This window comes from Pomacea canaliculata, linkage group LG2 (assembly GCF_003073045.1).
Source record: "Pomacea canaliculata isolate SZHN2017 linkage group LG2, ASM307304v1, whole genome shotgun sequence".
Taxonomy (NCBI): domain Eukaryota; kingdom Metazoa; phylum Mollusca; class Gastropoda; order Architaenioglossa; family Ampullariidae; genus Pomacea; species Pomacea canaliculata.
In genome coordinates, this window is record NC_037591.1 from 41,368,786 (window position 1) to 41,386,252 (window position 17,467).

General features: G+C 41.7%; 1 protein-coding gene across 2 annotated transcripts; it reads left to right on the forward strand.

Annotated features, from left to right (window-relative positions):
- Positions 1–880: 880 nt before the first annotated feature.
- Positions 881–15,862, forward strand: LOC112557676 (nose resistant to fluoxetine protein 6-like). 2 transcript variants are annotated; one of them, XM_025227668.1, is made up of 18 exons: positions 881–1,030; positions 1,198–1,345; positions 1,517–3,127; positions 3,444–3,600; positions 4,863–5,055; positions 5,656–5,743; positions 9,716–9,806; positions 10,673–10,929; positions 11,126–11,296; positions 11,715–11,808; positions 12,465–12,563; positions 12,882–13,053; positions 13,231–13,313; positions 13,704–13,802; positions 14,148–14,271; positions 14,412–14,613; positions 14,833–14,975; positions 15,211–15,862. In XM_025227668.1, the coding sequence occupies exons 8-18, from the start codon at positions 10,785–10,787 to the stop codon at positions 15,343–15,345; spliced, it is 1,467 nt and encodes a 488-aa protein (XP_025083453.1). In that variant the 5' UTR covers positions 881–1,030; positions 1,198–1,345; positions 1,517–3,127; positions 3,444–3,600; positions 4,863–5,055; positions 5,656–5,743; positions 9,716–9,806; positions 10,673–10,784; the 3' UTR covers positions 15,346–15,862. The 2 variants fall into 2 exon arrangements, with proteins under 2 accessions (XP_025083453.1, XP_025083454.1); XM_025227669.1 differs by lacking the exon at positions 881–1,030 and having other exon boundaries at positions 1,060–1,345.
- Positions 15,863–17,467: the final 1,605 nt, after the last annotated feature.

Here is a 17,467-nt window from a genome sequence, read left to right on the forward strand (position 1 = left end):
TGAAATGACACCGAGAGTCTTAATGCAGGACAATAAGGGATTGTGGTGCCAGATAACTGAAGGCCAGAATAAAAGAGAGAAATAACTTGTCAGGATGCACTTTCATCATAAGCCTTACCACGACCAGCCAAGCCGTTTCTATGATACACAGAAAATTGTTCCACACATGGTAAAGTGCAGACAAACACCCTTGCTTGTCTCCAGCAAAACAGGTTTGTGGCTCCCACAATCCTTGCTAACCACCCTGTCGCCTCGTCTCCTGCAGTCTGCACGTACTGTCAACCACTGACATCGACTCTTATCAGAATGTTTACCCACTGTTCCTCTCTAAAATATTGTACACACCCGCTGGTGTCAACACACAGGATCCAACTCCTCGACACACAACACTTGGCCATGGATCTCTCCAAGTTCTAGTCCCTCTTGGCTTCCCTAGACACACCTCCACTTCCGGTATGACTGGTTAAACAATAAAGTGGAAATAGTTTTTGTTTTAATAATTGTAATTCAGAATGGTGATTAGGGAACCAGTCCGGTCCAGGTTCTACTCTAACGTGAAGCTCTAATATTACGATCTTATTATATAATTATTATTGTTATATTATTATATAATATTTTTTATTATTACGAAATGTAGTTTAAAATACAGAGAATATTGCATAGATATAAATTGAGTGTATATCTACTAGGGGAAGTGCCTGTGTTTTTATGTACGTGTATATATATATATGTATGTAGTTATCTGCGTCTGTGTACAGGAGGAGTAGATGTGTATGTGTTTGCGCGTGTACCCACGACCTTTAAAACTGATTATTACAAGTCAAGAGAATGAGGACTGGATGATGGCTGCTGTCACTGGGTCACGTGTCTGCATGTTATTCAAGCCTTGACACACCCAGGCTACATGTTTATCTCGCCCCGTGCGATTGGTCGGCCCTGGATCCCACCACACGACGACCTCGGCGTCAACTGCACGAGACAGAGTGACCCGAGCACACACGTGGACAGCTGGCCTGCCTCAGTCGCTCCTGTAAGTACTCATTGTGATAGCAATGTACCCAGGGTATTCTGCTGCACACCTGTGGTATTAGCCCGGTGCTCGTGTGAAAAGATAGAATTAATCTGCTCGCTGAGTGAAACCTTCATATCAGAAAAATCGCCAAAGTATTAAATATCTTCGTTCAATGAATTTTCCAGGTCAAACATTTTTTCCCCTGTGAGTGGCTGCAGGGAAAGCAAGAGAACCGGAAATAAAAGAGAAATAATCCCAGCGGCCTGCAGATGGGTACCCGACACAAAATGGCAGCTGCTCTACTCGTGTGTGTTTTATTCATTTCATTACAAGGTGAGAAACATTCTTTGAAGGTAGTGCTTAGAACAAACAAGACTTACACATTATTCAGAAATCCCAAATAATGTCAACGTGAGAAAGAAATAAATCTCAATAAATGCTTACTTTACTCAAATGATAGACAGTTCATGTACAAAGTTTTTCTCTCTTTGTTTATTTTTATAGCCTCCATGGCGGCGGAAGTTAAGGACCCTGACATGATCAACACTGAACGTTCACATCACCTCGCCAAACGTTCGTTAGTGAGAGTTATCGTCACTGCCAACATATCCGACATTCCCAGTATCGTGGCTCAGGCGCCGGTCAACACCATCGTCCCCACGATGGCTCTGCTGAACGAGTCGATGAGGATGACAGTGATGATGGCTTTGCCAGGGTCTCTGATCCTGTTGATATCACAGAAGCTTCCGCAGGAGCAGCGAGGACAACTGTTGGGTTTACTGCCTCCTGAAGGAGTTATCTCTCTGGCACATCTTCTCAGCAGGACGAGCTGGGAGAACTTTTGTCACTTCTTTCTTCGGACAGCATCGTCAACCTTACCAAAGCTCTCTCCCAGGATCAGCTCGGGGGCCTCCTCATGTCCCTTTCTTCGACAGCATCGTCAACCTCACGAACACCCTTGACAAAGATCAGAACATGGAGATCATCCGAAAAATTACCCCGGCGTCTCTTCTTCATATCCTCAAATCCCTCGATAAAGATCAGAGTGTTCACGTGCTAGATCGCCTTCCGCCGGCAGGTGTCGCCAACCTCACCATTGCGCTGTCTGACGCTGATTTGACGCAACTGCTGGCGTCCTTACCTCCAGCAGCAGTGGGCAATCTTGTCCTCTCCTTCTCCCAGGATGCTGTGCAGGTGCTTTTAAAACGACTTCCAGACCACTCCATCATGAACCTGACAGAATCCCTGACGGCGGACCAGCTGGCAAAGCTTGCCGCAATCTTGCCGCCAGATACTGTGCACAACCTGACCACACTGCTGCCTACTGAAAAAGTTGCTGAAATCGTGGCTCTGCTACCAGGGCAGAACTTGCAAAGCTTGCTCTCTGAATTTACATCTCCTGAGCTGGAGAAAATTCTGTTTGCTCTTACGTCCTGAACAAGTGTCCAATGTGCTACAAAAACTTCCGGCAGAAGGGTTGTCGTTCTTGCTGAACACCCTGCCTGTCCCTGTTGTCCTCAACGTGACCCTTGACCTACCCGACGAAGTGCTGGGTAATGTGTTGACAGCCCTGCCCATCGACGAGGTGATCAAGCTCATCCACACGTTTCCCCTAGAGGCTGTCAACTCACTGGTCCCCAAAGGCTCCTGTGTCTCTTCTGCTCGACCTCACCAAGAAGCTGCCTGCTGACTTCATCTTCTCGCTCTCCATACAAAGCATCCTGGGTACTATCATGAACATACCACGATCGCAACTTTTTTCGGTGCTAAACCAACTGATTCCTGGAGGACTAAACACTTTGACGACCATGCTGTCGGGTATTTTAGATGATTCCTTTCTCCAAAGCATCATCCAGAGGATATCCAGGCACTTCTGAAGTCCATTCCCACAGACATGGTAACCAACCTTCTTCACAACTTGCTGCCTAAGGTGCTGCAGACGATGGGCAAAGGCCAAGACTTTCAAGCTCTTATTGGGAAACTGCTGACTCCGGACCTCGTGAAGTCGTTAGGAGACCTGTTGAAAGACCCATCAGTATCAAACTCCATTTTTGGCAGTCTTGGTGCTTTGGTGAAAGCTGTGCCTTGACAGACATGCTTGGGATGGGAGGAAAGGTGAGTGTCACTGTCTCCCTCCCTCTGTCTCTGTGCGTGTCGCGTCTAACTCATAGTGTTAATGAAATGGAAATGGAAAATAGTTGCGGCTGAACTCTTGAAACACGACCTCAACCATTGCTGATCAATGATTTGCGACCATCTTCCACCGCTCGATGGCGTGGGGCTGGTGAAAATTTGTCATTTTACTTTGGTAAAACAAATTCTGATTGACTCCTCTGATGTTGCCTTGGCGATATCACAGTTAATTACATTCCATGTAGCTTTGTTGATATAATTTGGTTGTCAATGTTTTCACAAATTTTTTGTCTTGCAGTTAATACCTCAGATCCCCAAGTTGCTTGCCGAGGCTTTGGGCGATGCGGCCAGCAACATGAGTCTGAGCGCAGCCACTTCCGGGATGCAACAGTGTGTCCTTGACCTTCAGCTTTTCCTGGGTGACCTGTCTGAGGGTCAAGACTGGGCTATTCAGAGTAAGTCAAAATGTACATACAGACGACCACGTGCATGAAATATAAGCTTGTGAAACGTTTGTCTGTGTTTGAACAAAATGTAATTAATAACATCGCTTTGCTTTTAAAACTGTTTAATTAGAAGTGTAAACAGAAAATATTTCATTCTACATGAAGAGAAAATGAGCTAAAAGCGTGTGAGTTTTTGAAGAGTTGTTGGTTTAAGAAAATGTGTGTGTGTGTGAGACAATATTCTACTGTAAGGGAAGGGAAGGATACCGCAACCCTGACCATCCTTAACCTCAATAAGCAATCATCACATGCCTTTCACCAGGCTAATCACTATCCAATGGGATTGTTTTCAAAGATATTTCACCACAGCATTCAATACATTTAGACGGGATTTAACATTTTGACCCTTCATTCAAAGCACTTTTCACTCTTGACATAGAGAGATAAGAAGAAACAAATATCGAGGGAGGGGGAATATTAAAAAAAAAGTTCCCAGCTTCTATTTATTCAAAGCAATATTTCAATCTATGGTTTCTATCGCAAATATTCTCTATTTTTTTTCTAAGTTGTAATTTTTTAACAATTTTCAGAAAAAAATGTGAAAATTTTATAACAGTAGTGAAATTATTTTGATCTCACGATGCTTTGTCGTAATCACCAACGACTGGACGCCATCTTCTGGTTATGTAAGGACTAGTAATAGGTTACTGTGTCAGTCAGACGGTAGGTGATAAACTCATTTAATCAGCCATCCATTTGCACAATTAATCACCTAGTTAATTAAGTCAGACGATTACTATAATTAAAACAAAATCGTATCTTCCCACGCATGCTAAGCGCGTTTATCTCCAAGTGTCGCTGGGTTTATCTCGAGGTTAACACGAGGTTGAGACTAGTTTGAGATACAGACTAAGATATAATGATTTTTATTTATCAGGATGTTTGTATCAACCAATGCAATGAATACGGTGTTCGTATCTACCGTCCTTTGTTAGTTGAACAATTTTACATGAAGACAACAATCTGTCAAATCTTTTTACTATTATTGTAATGATCTTTCTAAATTCTGAGGGTTTACATGGCAGTGTTGTTTATGCAATGAAAAATAAAACCTTGTTATTGTTTGTTTGTTTGTTTTTTGTTTGTTTGTTTGTTTGTTTGTTTGTTTGTTTGTTTGTTTTGTTTTGTTGGTTTTTTGTTTTGTTTTGTAGTCGGATATAGTTCATTGTCATTGTCTAAATAAGAGGGATCATGATTTATTCTGTCCCCAGTGTTCGATGCCTTTGGAAAGCCAGGTCGAGCTCTTCTGAAAGGCAACACTCACATGTTGGGCAACATGGAGCAATGTCTGAACATCAGCCACGTTGTCCAGAACAGTAACACCATCTCTCGTCGCATCAAAGGAAATTATTGTGGAGCACAGATCATTGCACCCCTGGGGTTCTACCACCCACACCCGGAAAGGTAGAACAAATGTTAATCATAATACATCAGCTTTGTTATTAATAACAAATATTACTATTTTGAGGTCTTCTTAAAATTTAGGTCTGACATCGTTAGCATTTATTATGATATTTATTGTAAAGTTGATGTAAAATAATGATTTCAAGGTTGCACTAACATGTTTTTTTTTTTCAAAGTTCACACGCTCTCATAACAAAAGTATATCGTTTATCTCACAAAATTATCAAAAGCATAATTCTTTATCTAATATAAAATTATAACAATGATAAATGATTGCAAATATATCATGTCGTTTATCTCATTATCTTTGTTGTTCATTAACCGCTTTTAAACGTTTCACAAAGTGGAAAACAGAACTCACCTTGATTAAAGTGTATGAACTGTAGCAGTGAACAGAAGGATTTGAACAACACCAATGTCAAACGATAAGAGCGAGTGTATTCATGTTTCTTGTTGTTTTTGCTTATTTTAGTCCGTTTTTTGTTTATTTTTTTATTTTTTCCAGTTGTTTTGGTTTTAGGTTGGGGGGGGGTGGGCGAGTTTGGTGGCTGGGTTGTTGTTTGTTTTGACTGGGGATATATTTTTTTTTTTCAATATCAGGGCATTCTACCTGAGGTGACACTCAGCTTGTATGGCTGCCTGCCAGACTCCTGTCATGACACAGACATCAACCAGTTTCTGTCAACTGGTAAGTCTGTGTCTGCTAACTAAAATATTTTGCTTTCTGTATCTGGTCCTGTCTGTGCATATGTAGCAAGCTTCTTATGCCTCCATGATAGGAGTATTTATTTACATCTCTCTGTCTGTTTATCTTTCCCCAAAACCACGAAAACAATCGGATGAAAGATAGAAATACAGATGGGTAGGGTTACACTAAGTCATAGTTTCAGTTATAAAGTGGAGACTTTTGGGTAAAGTAACTAAATGTTCGTCTGCCTGTCATGGGGTGGTTGCTGGTTTCCACAGTTTATTTTCATTAAGTATTACCAATGTTGATATGATTGCATCGTGTAACGGTTAATCACCAGCATGCATTCCCAATGTGGTGTGGTGTTTTCTTATTTCTTGTTGCTCCTCAGTCCGTTTAGTTTTCACTAAAGTTCATGATTTGAAGGGACTTTTACTTGTGTCTCCGCGACCTTCCAACACCAACCCACCCCTTGGAGATTTTCTAATGTTATCAAGACCCTTTAAACACCCCTTCTCTCCTCTCTAACACATTTATGTCCTTGGCCCGTTTTTTCTTACCGAATTGCCAGTAGGTAAATACAAGATAACATAACGATTACGTGTTGGACGCATGAAACTTTTAAATCTCCATCGCTTAACAGATTTTTTCTGAAGCCCTTCACCTTTGTAAAAGGTCAAGTTTCTTTTGTTTGACCTGTGAGGTTAGATATTCGACACAAGACACTCTTGCTTTTTCGAGCTTCTGAAGGTTTGGTTGGCGGCCAACGACTAACTCAGGTGCGCAGGTAGCTGCATGCCCTGGATATGTTCCAGGGGAATGTTTTCACAAGTCTGTTGAAGAAGGAACACTCAAGAGATGACAAAAATATAGTCCTCCTTCCTGCCTTTTTTTTTTTTTTTTTTTTTTTTGCCATCCATTTCCACATCTCCTGTCTCTTCCTTAGCTGCCGACTACACTCTTAACAAGTAAAAAGTTCATAATTAAACTGTGTGGACATGTCAAAACTCATCTCGAGTCACCTGTCGGATGTAATTGTTGTTCCTTGTTGCTCTTAATCTACCCAACGTATGATGTGGATTACCCTGAGGGTCGTTAACCAGGGTTGAGGGTGACTCGTGAAAACTCCGCCTCACCCACATCACAAGTGTTTGATAAATTGTGATAACCGCTGCTTTCCCATCACCCCACCCTTCACTGACATCACGTGATGCAAGGACTGAAGAGACAGGTACGAGGCCAGCATCAAGAAACACTGATTTGTGGCCTCAGTAAATTGAAGAGAGCAGTGGCAGGATGTGTGCATTCTTTCAAGTCTTCATCATTTATTTGTTAAACTGTTTGCATGATTTATTTTAAACTTGGGGTGGGTCTACTGTATGATTCCGACACACTCCTATCTGTTTGTTAACGGACAAAAAATGTTGTTATTATTATTATTGGCCTTACCATTCTACCCAGTTCTAACTGCATGACAACCTTTTCACATGGTGTAATTCCACCCGAAATCGGTTCAGCTAAGGCTGTCCACCCAGGTACTTGTCAACTAGCAAGGCAGTCGGAAACAAATATTTTCGTCTTCTTTCTTTCGGGGAATATCAAGATTATTCTTTATACAATTAGTTTCCTTCCTGCTATGATTCTTTACAAGCACGAGTGTACATGTTTGTCTTTAAACTGTTTCTGCATAAGTTGCAATGTTGTAGCGGGATGTGAAGATTTAACTTCAATGAGTTGTTTTCACAGCAGGCAAGCACTGTAAGACAACTCACACGTTTATGAAATTTGCAAAAATTACAGATATATTTTTATGACCATTATTTTATTTTCTCTTGTTTAAGAAGGGAAGTAAAGCGAATTTTTTTCAACTTGTGCTAGTTAACTTTTATCTTGCACGTAGTATGTCATCATACACCTCTAGCGAGGGCAAAAATGTCGCCCGTCCTTTATCTGGCCTTGGTTCGAGGCTGCTGGCCTACTTTTTTACTCAATCAGATAAGCACCAAGGTTGCTTAAATCGTGCGACGATTGCAACGCAAACAGGTCTTTGGAGGGAGGGAAGGCTGGGAGGGAGGCTGGGAGGAAGGGTGGGAGGAAGGCTGGAAGGAAGGCTGGAAGGAAGGGTGGGAGGAAGGCTGTTGGAGTAAATGTAGGACGCACCCCGCTCAGAATTTCGTCACCTGCTTTTTTTTTTTCTTTCCTAATCATCTCGTGCAGTCGTGGCGTCTGCTGTCGCGTGGTCGGTGTTGCAGGCTGATGACAGGCAAGCGCGTGCTGAGTCACACTCAGTTGCGCACGTGAAGTAGCATGTGATGGGCTCCATGGCAACCCAAATGAAAAGCGTTCGAACTGTGTTTTTTACAACAAAGGGGTGATGTCCATCTGTTTGTTTCTTTACTTGTCACAGTGAGAGCTGTCGCCAGTCTAATCAGAAAACAACAAACCGTATTGTAACCCATGTCACTCCAATCGTCAACAGTTATCATCTAGATGTCGGATAAGATATTGAGAAATATTGACCTGCTTATGATCTATTTGTGTGAGCTTGCACTTTCTGTCACGTTTATATTGATTTGTTATCTATTTAATCAACAAGTACTGATTAAGGTGTATTTTTATTACTGCTTGTCTTCAGTTAGTACTATCGACTGCAGTGATATATTATCTCTTCTACTCTTCCAATCAGGTCTTTTTCTCGAATTTAATAATTTTAATTAATTATTTAATTAATAACATAAAAATGAATTTGCGCCGATGTCAGTGAAGGGTCACTAGAAGTGACTGTCAAACTGTTAAATAGCAAGGTGTGCTGTCCCAACATCTCAAGGCAAGGATGCTGTTTGTGTACAATCAATGGTTATTTATGAAATAATGTCCCTCTTTCTATACTAATTTTAAGTGTAATTAGTGCTTTAATTTCTCCTCTCTTATTAATGTAGTCGAGCATTTAAATGGAATTAACCGAGCCACACATCAATGATAAACAGTTTTATGTCCTGGAACAGCGAGTATAGTAATTGTATTTAAAATATACCCGCAATGGATTACCTCTCTAATGCTTGTTTAAACTAAGTAAGCAATTAGAATAATAATATATAATAATTAGAACAATAATAATAATAATAACAGTAATTTCCCACGACTGTACAATGGCCATGATAGCTTACAAAGATAGTAAACTGAGTCTGGTGATGTCCAAGTCTATATTTAGAAGTACTGATAGCTTACAAAGGGTTAAAATGGTCAGATGACTGAGCAAGTCAGTAAGACAGACGGAGGTTTTCAAAGTTGGTTGCCAAGGCTGTCATCTTCCCACATCATCGTCCCGTCTGACAGTCGCCGTGTGCGTCAGCAGGCGGTCTTTAGAGCGTCAGACGATGTCACCATGACAACAGTTGGAGGCGTGTCACTGATAACATTATCAGTTCCGTCAAGAGCGCGCCACTCCCACGTGACAGTCAGAATTGGCCAGCGTTACACAATCCCACTTAGCAAGTGTACACTCAACCATGGGGTAGTTACACGCCTAGGAGATTACATCATAATTGTATTAGATATCTGTTCATCTATGGAAAATATATATGCCAACGATAATAATAACCATAATCATCATCATCATCATCATCATCATCAGCAGCAGCAGCAGCAGCAGCAGCATCCCACTATGACTGCTATCGTCATACAACAGTATTCATTATCACAAAGCTGGTATTTCTGTTCATGTTGAACCCAGTATTACTCATCGCCACCCACACACCTCGAGGTGTCGTTAACATTGCATCGCTTCCCCTTGACCACCCACACAACATCCGTGTTTACAGTTTACATTATCTTCGTTTCCAACAACTTCACGATGAATGTCTTCCTGTCTACCTGTGTAGCCTTCCCGCCTACATTATTTTCACAGTAATCAGCAACAGCTTGCAGGCAGACTAGTTCACCGTACCAAACATAAATGATGTGTGTGTGCAGTGAGCTTCCCTCTCAACATCAGCATCCCGGACTTCTGGTGTAGTCAGGAGCCGACCTTGTCGACCTCTGACCCGGCAGCTGTCGTCGCCATGTGAGTATGATGACAGCCATGTGTGCAACTCCTTGTCCTCGTCATCGTGCTGGACAGGTGTTGTGAAGCAATCACCGAAATGATTACATTTTATGAATATTTGAGTGAACAGTCTCGCATCACTCCACGCTCACAACTAAGAGGCGCGTGATGCACCTGTGTAAATATGAGTGCGCATGTCCTACACACCACAACAACTCTATATTATATATAACAATAATTATTTTTAAAAATGCTACCCCTGAGATAAAAGAAGGTGAAGTGCATTTACACAGTGAAGAATATTGACACAAAGAGTATCAAAGCTAAATGGCAGTGTAGACAGGGCAGCACAGGGATCCTACACTAGCTGTAGTTCACCTGCAACGGCTGTAGTTTGCCTCCACTCGGAGCTTGGCAGGCTTCCAGCAATGGAGACTAGATTGCCACCTGTAGCCAACACCTGTACGGCCTCACTAAACACTGCCTCATTCACCTACCATAACCCTAACCCCCTCCCCTGTACGTCCCCATCTCATCTTTCTTTGGTGCGAAAACATCGACTGTTGGTAACACTTTCCCATAAAATAACAACTTATATTTACAGCATATATTTACGTGCAAATAAAAATGAATATTTCTGCATAAATTCTTATTTATTTGGTTCAAAATCCGTGTTACGATTGTTTTTATCTGCTTTGATCTACGCGCTGTTATCGTCTACACGTGTGTCTATCACATTTCATCTGTTATCAACTAAAGCTGGTCACCTACTTTTTTAATCGAAAATTATCAATCACTTCCGGTCATTGTTGTCCCCTGCTCTAGTCCCCACGTCACTGGTGTCAATGTGCCAGTCCCCATGTCATTTATGTTCTCTACTCCAGCTGTATATTGATCGTCATCGCCATCCTCGTTGTCGCTGGCACTGTTGTCGACGTCGTCTACGGCATACGGGAGGAAAATGACAGCACGCGCCACTTCAGCGAGAACCTCAACATGGCTTTCGAGATGAACGACATCACCTGCGCGGACACCACGACGACAACCTCAAAAAAAGAAATGGTGACGAGCCTCTCTAACGGAGGTGCTATCACCCCCCTGCCCACGGACGACGACTCTGTCCAAGACTATGGGAAAGAAGGTGAAGCCTGGGTTGTCTCCCTTTGACTGTGATAACGAGGTCGTATCGGACTAAAGTGAGGCTCACGTGCAATCAATGGCGCGCGTGCTGGAGAGGGTGGGGATGAGTGTGTGGATGTGCTCAAGCGCGTGCAGTTATGTTTGCGCGAGACGTGCTCGTTGTGTTGACGTAATGATAACATCCTCCACTCGTGCAGGCCTCAGCGTCAAGAACGTGCTGCTGGCCTTCTCGTTGCCACGCAACGCCGGCGCCATCTTGAGTACTGACTCACGTGATGATGACGTCATGTGCTTGCACGGCCTCCGCACCCTGTCCATCTGCTGGGTGGTCGTCGGTCACTCCTTCTACTTCATGGCTCTCTTCTTTGGTAACCTTTCTTGTTTTCCCTGAAAATTAATTTTAGTCACTTAATTAGTCAGATATCCACTGGCTACCTTAGGTGGCCATCTTTGTTTCGTTCCTTCACTCATTCTAGATTTTGTTTTTGTCTCTCTTTAGTTCATTTATTAATTTATGTTTTTATCCTTCTAATAATCTACTCCCTTCTTTCTGTTTATTTCTTTCTGCCTTCTTAAGTCTTCCTTATTTTCTATCTAATCATTCTTCCTTTTACACTTTCTTATCATATCTTCCTCTTTCTACCTTTTTATTATTTTATTTCTTTTCTTCTTCCTTTTTGTACTTTTATTGTTCTGTGTTTTTCTTTCATTGATTAGTTTGTTCGTTCGTTCACTCGCTCTCACGATCCTTGATTCAAGTATTATTTCATTTGTTCGTTTTCTCAGAGAATGGTCTGACAGCAGCAGAAGCTCTTGAAACTGTCCTTGGCCAGGTTGTTATCAACTCTACATTGGCTGTTGACACTTTCTTTGTTCTCAGGTAATTTACAGCCTCAAACAGGTCTCCAGGTGAACACATTCTTTGTACCGTAGTACTGCTTCTTCTATCTTAGTACTCTTGCTCGTTTGGGTATAGATTTTGTACACGTCCAATTTGTTCTGGTTTAAGCCAAAAAAAAAAAAAGAAGAACAAAAAACAGTCCAGTGTCAAAAAAGATCTTTGGTAATTTTATTTGAAAAATAATGGAACATCACACCCCTAATCGAAATCGTATCAAGGCGCTTGGTCCTTAGTATAGTATCATCTTTCAATATTCAATATATTCGAAAGAAAGAAAATTATTTTGACTGAATTTATTTAAAACTAGCTGTCGAGCATTTTCTTTTCAAGTTATATATATATAGACAGTCAAAGAGGAATACGACAACAACAAAAAAAAAATTCAACTTAAGTCATCTCTACAAGAGATAGCAAGAGTTCACTTTGTAAATGCTGTGAAGGATAGTTCAGTTCCCGTAACATCAAGATGAACTTCCAGAACAAAAGACATTTACAATTTAAATTTTAAGTTGCTTAGGATGTTAATAAACTTTTTTCACATATTTATTTCCTATCTTTTCTAATTTCTTCAAATCCTGTTTGGGTATTTTGGATAGCAGACTTTTCAAACTAACCCCTGGTGTTGTATGTCCCAGCGGCTGTTTGACCGCCTACCTGTCTCTGCTGACCGTCAGGCAGGACGAAGGTGTGTCGGCCAAGCGAGTGGGTCAGTTCTACCTGCACCGGTATTTACGGTAGGTAAAGCAATTTCTTACAACACCTATGTCTGTTCTTGCAGGTGGGATTTGTTTCTTGCAGTAGGCATCTCTATTTTTTACAGTATGTGTTTCTGTTTGTTACACTACCTCTTTGTTTTTTACAGTGTTCATGAGGTCGATTCTTCCTGACTATCGCTGGAAGTTTAAAAAACGAAAATAATGATTTGCAATTGTAGCTATAAGAAAGCATTGGAGAATTTATTACAGGAGTTAACAGCTATTTATTGCTAAGATTGTTATCAGAAAACTGTTTATCTTTTGGTTATTTGTTGACCAAGTTGTTTCCTGTTACAGGATAACACCAACATACGGTATCTTCATCATGTTCTGCACGTGTCTCCTGCCATACTTTTCGGGAGGTCCTGACTGGTGGAGGAAGAGTACAGAGTACTACAGCAGCTGCCGTTCTTACTGGTGGACAAATATTCTCTACATCAACAACTTCTACCGCAGCCACGACGACCAGGTTTGTCACCAGGCAGACAGATACAAAGACAGGGGACAGAAACAAATGGACGAATGGATGAATGAAAAGAGAATTTAACTTTGACTTCAGCTATGACAGGACATTGTTTTGTCTGACAGTATATTGTGTGTTACCTCACCACACGCTGAATTTTCGATTAACATTGTGTTTTTACAGTGCGTTCCCTGGAGCTGGTACCTGTCGGCCGACATGCAGCTTTACTGGCTGGCCCCCATTCTCCTCCTCTTCCTGGCTGCAGGGTCAGTGTTCGCACTACCATTGGTGTCTTCTGACCTCCTGACCTTCCGCCCATCCACGTTTATTGTTTAATTACTTTAAGTTGTTTATGGTTTAATTAATTTAACCTGTGTACCGCTTTTGGGGCACAAAAAGCTCATAGCAAGCGGTGGTTGATAAAGGGAGATCACCACTGAGGAAGGATAATCCCGCTGGTTTTTTCCCCCTTCTAAAACCTGAAGCAAGCAAAATACACAAAATGTCAATGTTGTCTGGTTTTTATTTTGTTGATGATTGTTTGATGTTATCGTAGGTCACATGATTTTCGAGTTATCCATAGTGTTCATGTTCCATGTGATGTGTTGTTCAAATCTCTTGATGTTTTCTTCGATATTTTCTTTTTTCGTTTTCAGTTTCAGAATTGTTGGCGGCCTCCTCATCTGCGGTGTGGTTGTGATGCACAGCGCCTTGACTGCTTACTTAGAGCAAAGTGTCAACGGAGATTTTCTGAGGTATGGCAGTGTCCTCTGGTGAGCAATTTTGACAAGCATAGATAAAAGGGCAAATAATCCACACGTGATACAATATACAATGTCGCAACTTCTATTTGCTAGATAGTCCGACGATGAATCTGATCGTTATCTCCCTTTCTCTTTCATTTTCTTTCTTTCTCTTTCTTTCTCTACCTCTCTCTGTGTCTACTATAGCTTATGGATATCTATACATAGATGCTCCTCTTTCCCGACGCCCTCGTTTGCGGGCTTGTGCTTGTATGCACGTGCGTGCGTGTGTCTGTGTGTCTTGTCATAATTAGTGCTTACAAAGTCCACGTCCTCTGTGGTTCATGTCTTTTTCAGAAATGCCGATGACTTTTCATGGAACGTCTTCCAGAAGACATATTGTCGATGTGCTCCTTACGTCCTTGGCCTTGGTGTGGGGTACATCCTGACCAGGGTCAAGGGATTCTACACCATGTCTCGAGTAAGTCTCGCCGATTTAAAAGAAGATGGTAAACAACAATAATTAGTCTCCGTCTGTTGTTGGAGCGTCTGTTCACATAATTTTCATAGTACTTCACACAACAGTTATGGCATACATGGTATTCCCTGTCATTTTGTCAGGCGACTCGCATCATCGGGTGGATCTGCACCCTGGCACTGACGAGCACGACGACGTTCATTAAATACGACGAGAACAGCATCATGCTTGATCACCCTTTCTACTGGTCCGAGCAGTCACGTGCCGTGCACGAGGCCCTGTTTAGGACTGGCTTCTCGTTAGCCGTGTGCTGGATCATCTTCGCATGCGCAACCGGAAACGGAGGTGAGCCAGTGTCTTAGCGATAACGATGTATGTTAAGGATGGTCGTAAATTCGTGACGAAGACTAGCTGGTGTGCGAGTGGTGAGTGAGATGGTCTTTGAACTGCATGATGAGTGAAGTGTGGGTAGCGAGGGGTCAGGTGAGTCAACCTTTCATGTCATTGTTTGTCACTAGAGGGTCACCTCAGCCATTGAGATTGTTGTTTGTCTCTCTGCCCCAGGGTTCATCAACTCCATTTTGTCATGGCGGGGATTCCTGCCCTTGTCTCGCTTGTCCTTCTGTGTGTACTTGCTGCACCCGATGATCATGCTGGCGGACATGTGGACATCGCGCATCCCTGTCTTCTTCACCATCAGCTACGTGGTACGACAACATCCTGGTGATGTCCGACAAAGCTCGTGCAGCTCACGAGACTTAGCTCACGTGTAGTCAGTCGTATGCACGGTGGTAGTCGTTAAACATAATTTTAGACAGGACAAAAATGACATAGAACAATGTTTTTTTCTGTTTAAGCATAATCTTTTTTGTCCTATGACTTATTTACTTTTGTTTTGTAAGTAATGAAGTAGCGTCGAGTGATCGAGTTCTTTGTTTTCAGTTTCAGCGATCTTTCGGATACCTCTTCATGTCTTTGGTCTTCAGCTTTGTCCTATCGGCGGCAGTGGAAAAACCTGTGTCATCAATAGAGAGACTGTTTTATAGGAGGGGCATTGTCACAGAGAAGTCCCTCTGAGAAAAAAATCCCCGTTGCACAAAAAAAGAGAAGAAAGAGTGGAGGCATAAATGAGAAAAAAAAAGACGAAAGAAAAATCGATGGAAGAATGATGAATGAGAGGGAGGGAGAGAAAGAAAAATAAGGAAAGAACAATGAAAGAAAGAAGAAGGGAGGGAAGATTATGGTATGGGAAGGAAAAAAGAAAAGGTAGGAGAGGGTTGGAAAAAGTGCGATGGTGTGAAAAAAGAGAAGAGACAGTATTGGAGAATGTCAGAGAGGAACATCAAGATGGAGGGGGAGAAAGAATGAACCAGGAACGTGAGAGAGGGAAAGAGGGGGAGAAACTAGAGGGACAAAAGATGAGATGAAGATGAGAACTGATGTGTGCGAGCCACAGAATTAGAAGAGATTGAATGAATGTTAAAGATATTTCCTCACCTATTATTGTCATATTGTGTTGCTCACGCTCATCCACTTTATTGCTTAGGTGCTTTGACATTTTCATTTTTCAAATAAATGTTGTTGTTTCGACTTTTTTGTTTTGTTTTTAATTGCTTTACTATTTTCGTCAAACTCATTAAAATGTGACTAAAAGCTAGCAACTGATGTTCAGCAACAAGGGCAGGAAGTTTCAAAGAGGAAAATAGAAATTGCTATGGTGTATCTGGGAGGGCTCAAGGTGTTTCATGAACGCAGAGAGATATCATAAGAAGAATAACTGCTGAGGGCATTGTCCTATGAAGAGTGAGTCAAGAAAAATTCGTCGAGCAAAAACCAGAATAAACACACTTCTCATGGAGGTGCATTCGAGGACCTGTAAACATTCGCAATCTGAACGTGTAGGTACGAAACACAAGGCATGTAGATAAAAAACAAAAAGAAAGAAATGATGATCTGGAGATCGGTAAATAGATATATGTACATTCATATCTGCTGATGCTGTCCTTCTGTCTATGCCGCACATCAGAAGAGAGAAATTTGGTATTTTCCTGTTCGTATCCCACTGTTTCAAATTCTCTTACCCTTTCTATTTCAACTAAATGTTCATTCAAAGTTTTCAAATCCATCTTTATGATCTGTAAGAAATTTCTTTCATGGTCAAACAAACTCTTTTGTGCTCTCTCTTGTGTGTGTGTGTGTGTGTGTGTGTGTGTGTGTGTGTGTGTGTGTGTGTGTGTGTGTGTGTGTGTGTGTGTGTGTGTGTGTGTGTGTTGTATGATTACGTATGTGTGTGTTGTGCAATGGCCAAGGCTTGCAGGACACAGACGGTATCTGACTTTGTTTCCACCCCGTTTACAGTTTAATCAGTTTCACTTGCCGAGATGGTGAGCTTGTTCACAGACTAGTGAGTTGTAATAACGAAGTATTAGAGAGGTTTCACGTTAGAAGCTTGTTGCTGGAGGGCTGGGGAGGGCGGTGAAAAGCCCGTGCATGGTGCACAGAGTGCATGCAGTCTGCTGGGCAGCAGCGACGCGTTCGACTGCGAAATATTGATATAGCCCTGCACCTGTGATTATCTGCTTCTTATGGAGTTTTTTCGAAGAATGATGCCCTTTAAGCAAAAATTGTTCAACTACAGAAGCCATTGTGTATTAATTAATTCAATGGCCAATAACAAATATTGCAAGGGATGCAGAACATTACGCAGCCAGATATTTAGCATAGAGGGCGTTCTGTTCAGAAATTTGTGTCTGCTGTGTGTTATGAAAAAAAAAAAAACAAAAAAAAAAACAATACCGCGTATGTCCGACTGTTGTGTGCGACACCGACAGTAACAAACCTAACATACATACCGGTGTACAGAAGCGCGACACACTTCATATAGAATATAGATTATTGAATGTCTATTGAATGGACAGAGTTCAAGAACAACAATTCCATCAGAAAAAAAATTTCTTGGACGCAAAACGTTACAACATGTCATCACTGAATACCTTTCAAAGGTTCCAGCGAATTCAGGAAGTGGTGCCATGATTTGCAATGGCCATCAATTTGTCCAGTGGCTCTGTGCTTCCTAAACTCACTACAAGGCTTTAATGAGCGCCAGGAAAGTACTTTTACACAGCAACGGGTTTGTTGTCATACATAGAGAGCGTATGTGACAAAGACTCATTGAAGTAAGACTCAGCTGTATGCTTTT

Excerpts from the sequence above, each read along its gene's own strand:
- LOC112557676 (XM_025227668.1), top strand. The coding sequence starts at position 10,785 with ATGGCTTTCGAGATGAACGACATCACCTGCGCGGACACCACGACGACA. Across the intron at positions 13,803-14,147 it reads GTCAACGGAGATTTTCTGAG|AAATGCCGATGACTTTTCAT; the intron begins GTATGGCAGTGT and ends TGTCTTTTTCAG. Across the intron at positions 14,976-15,210 it reads TCTTCACCATCAGCTACGTG|TTTCAGCGATCTTTCGGATA; the intron begins GTACGACAACAT and ends CTTTGTTTTCAG.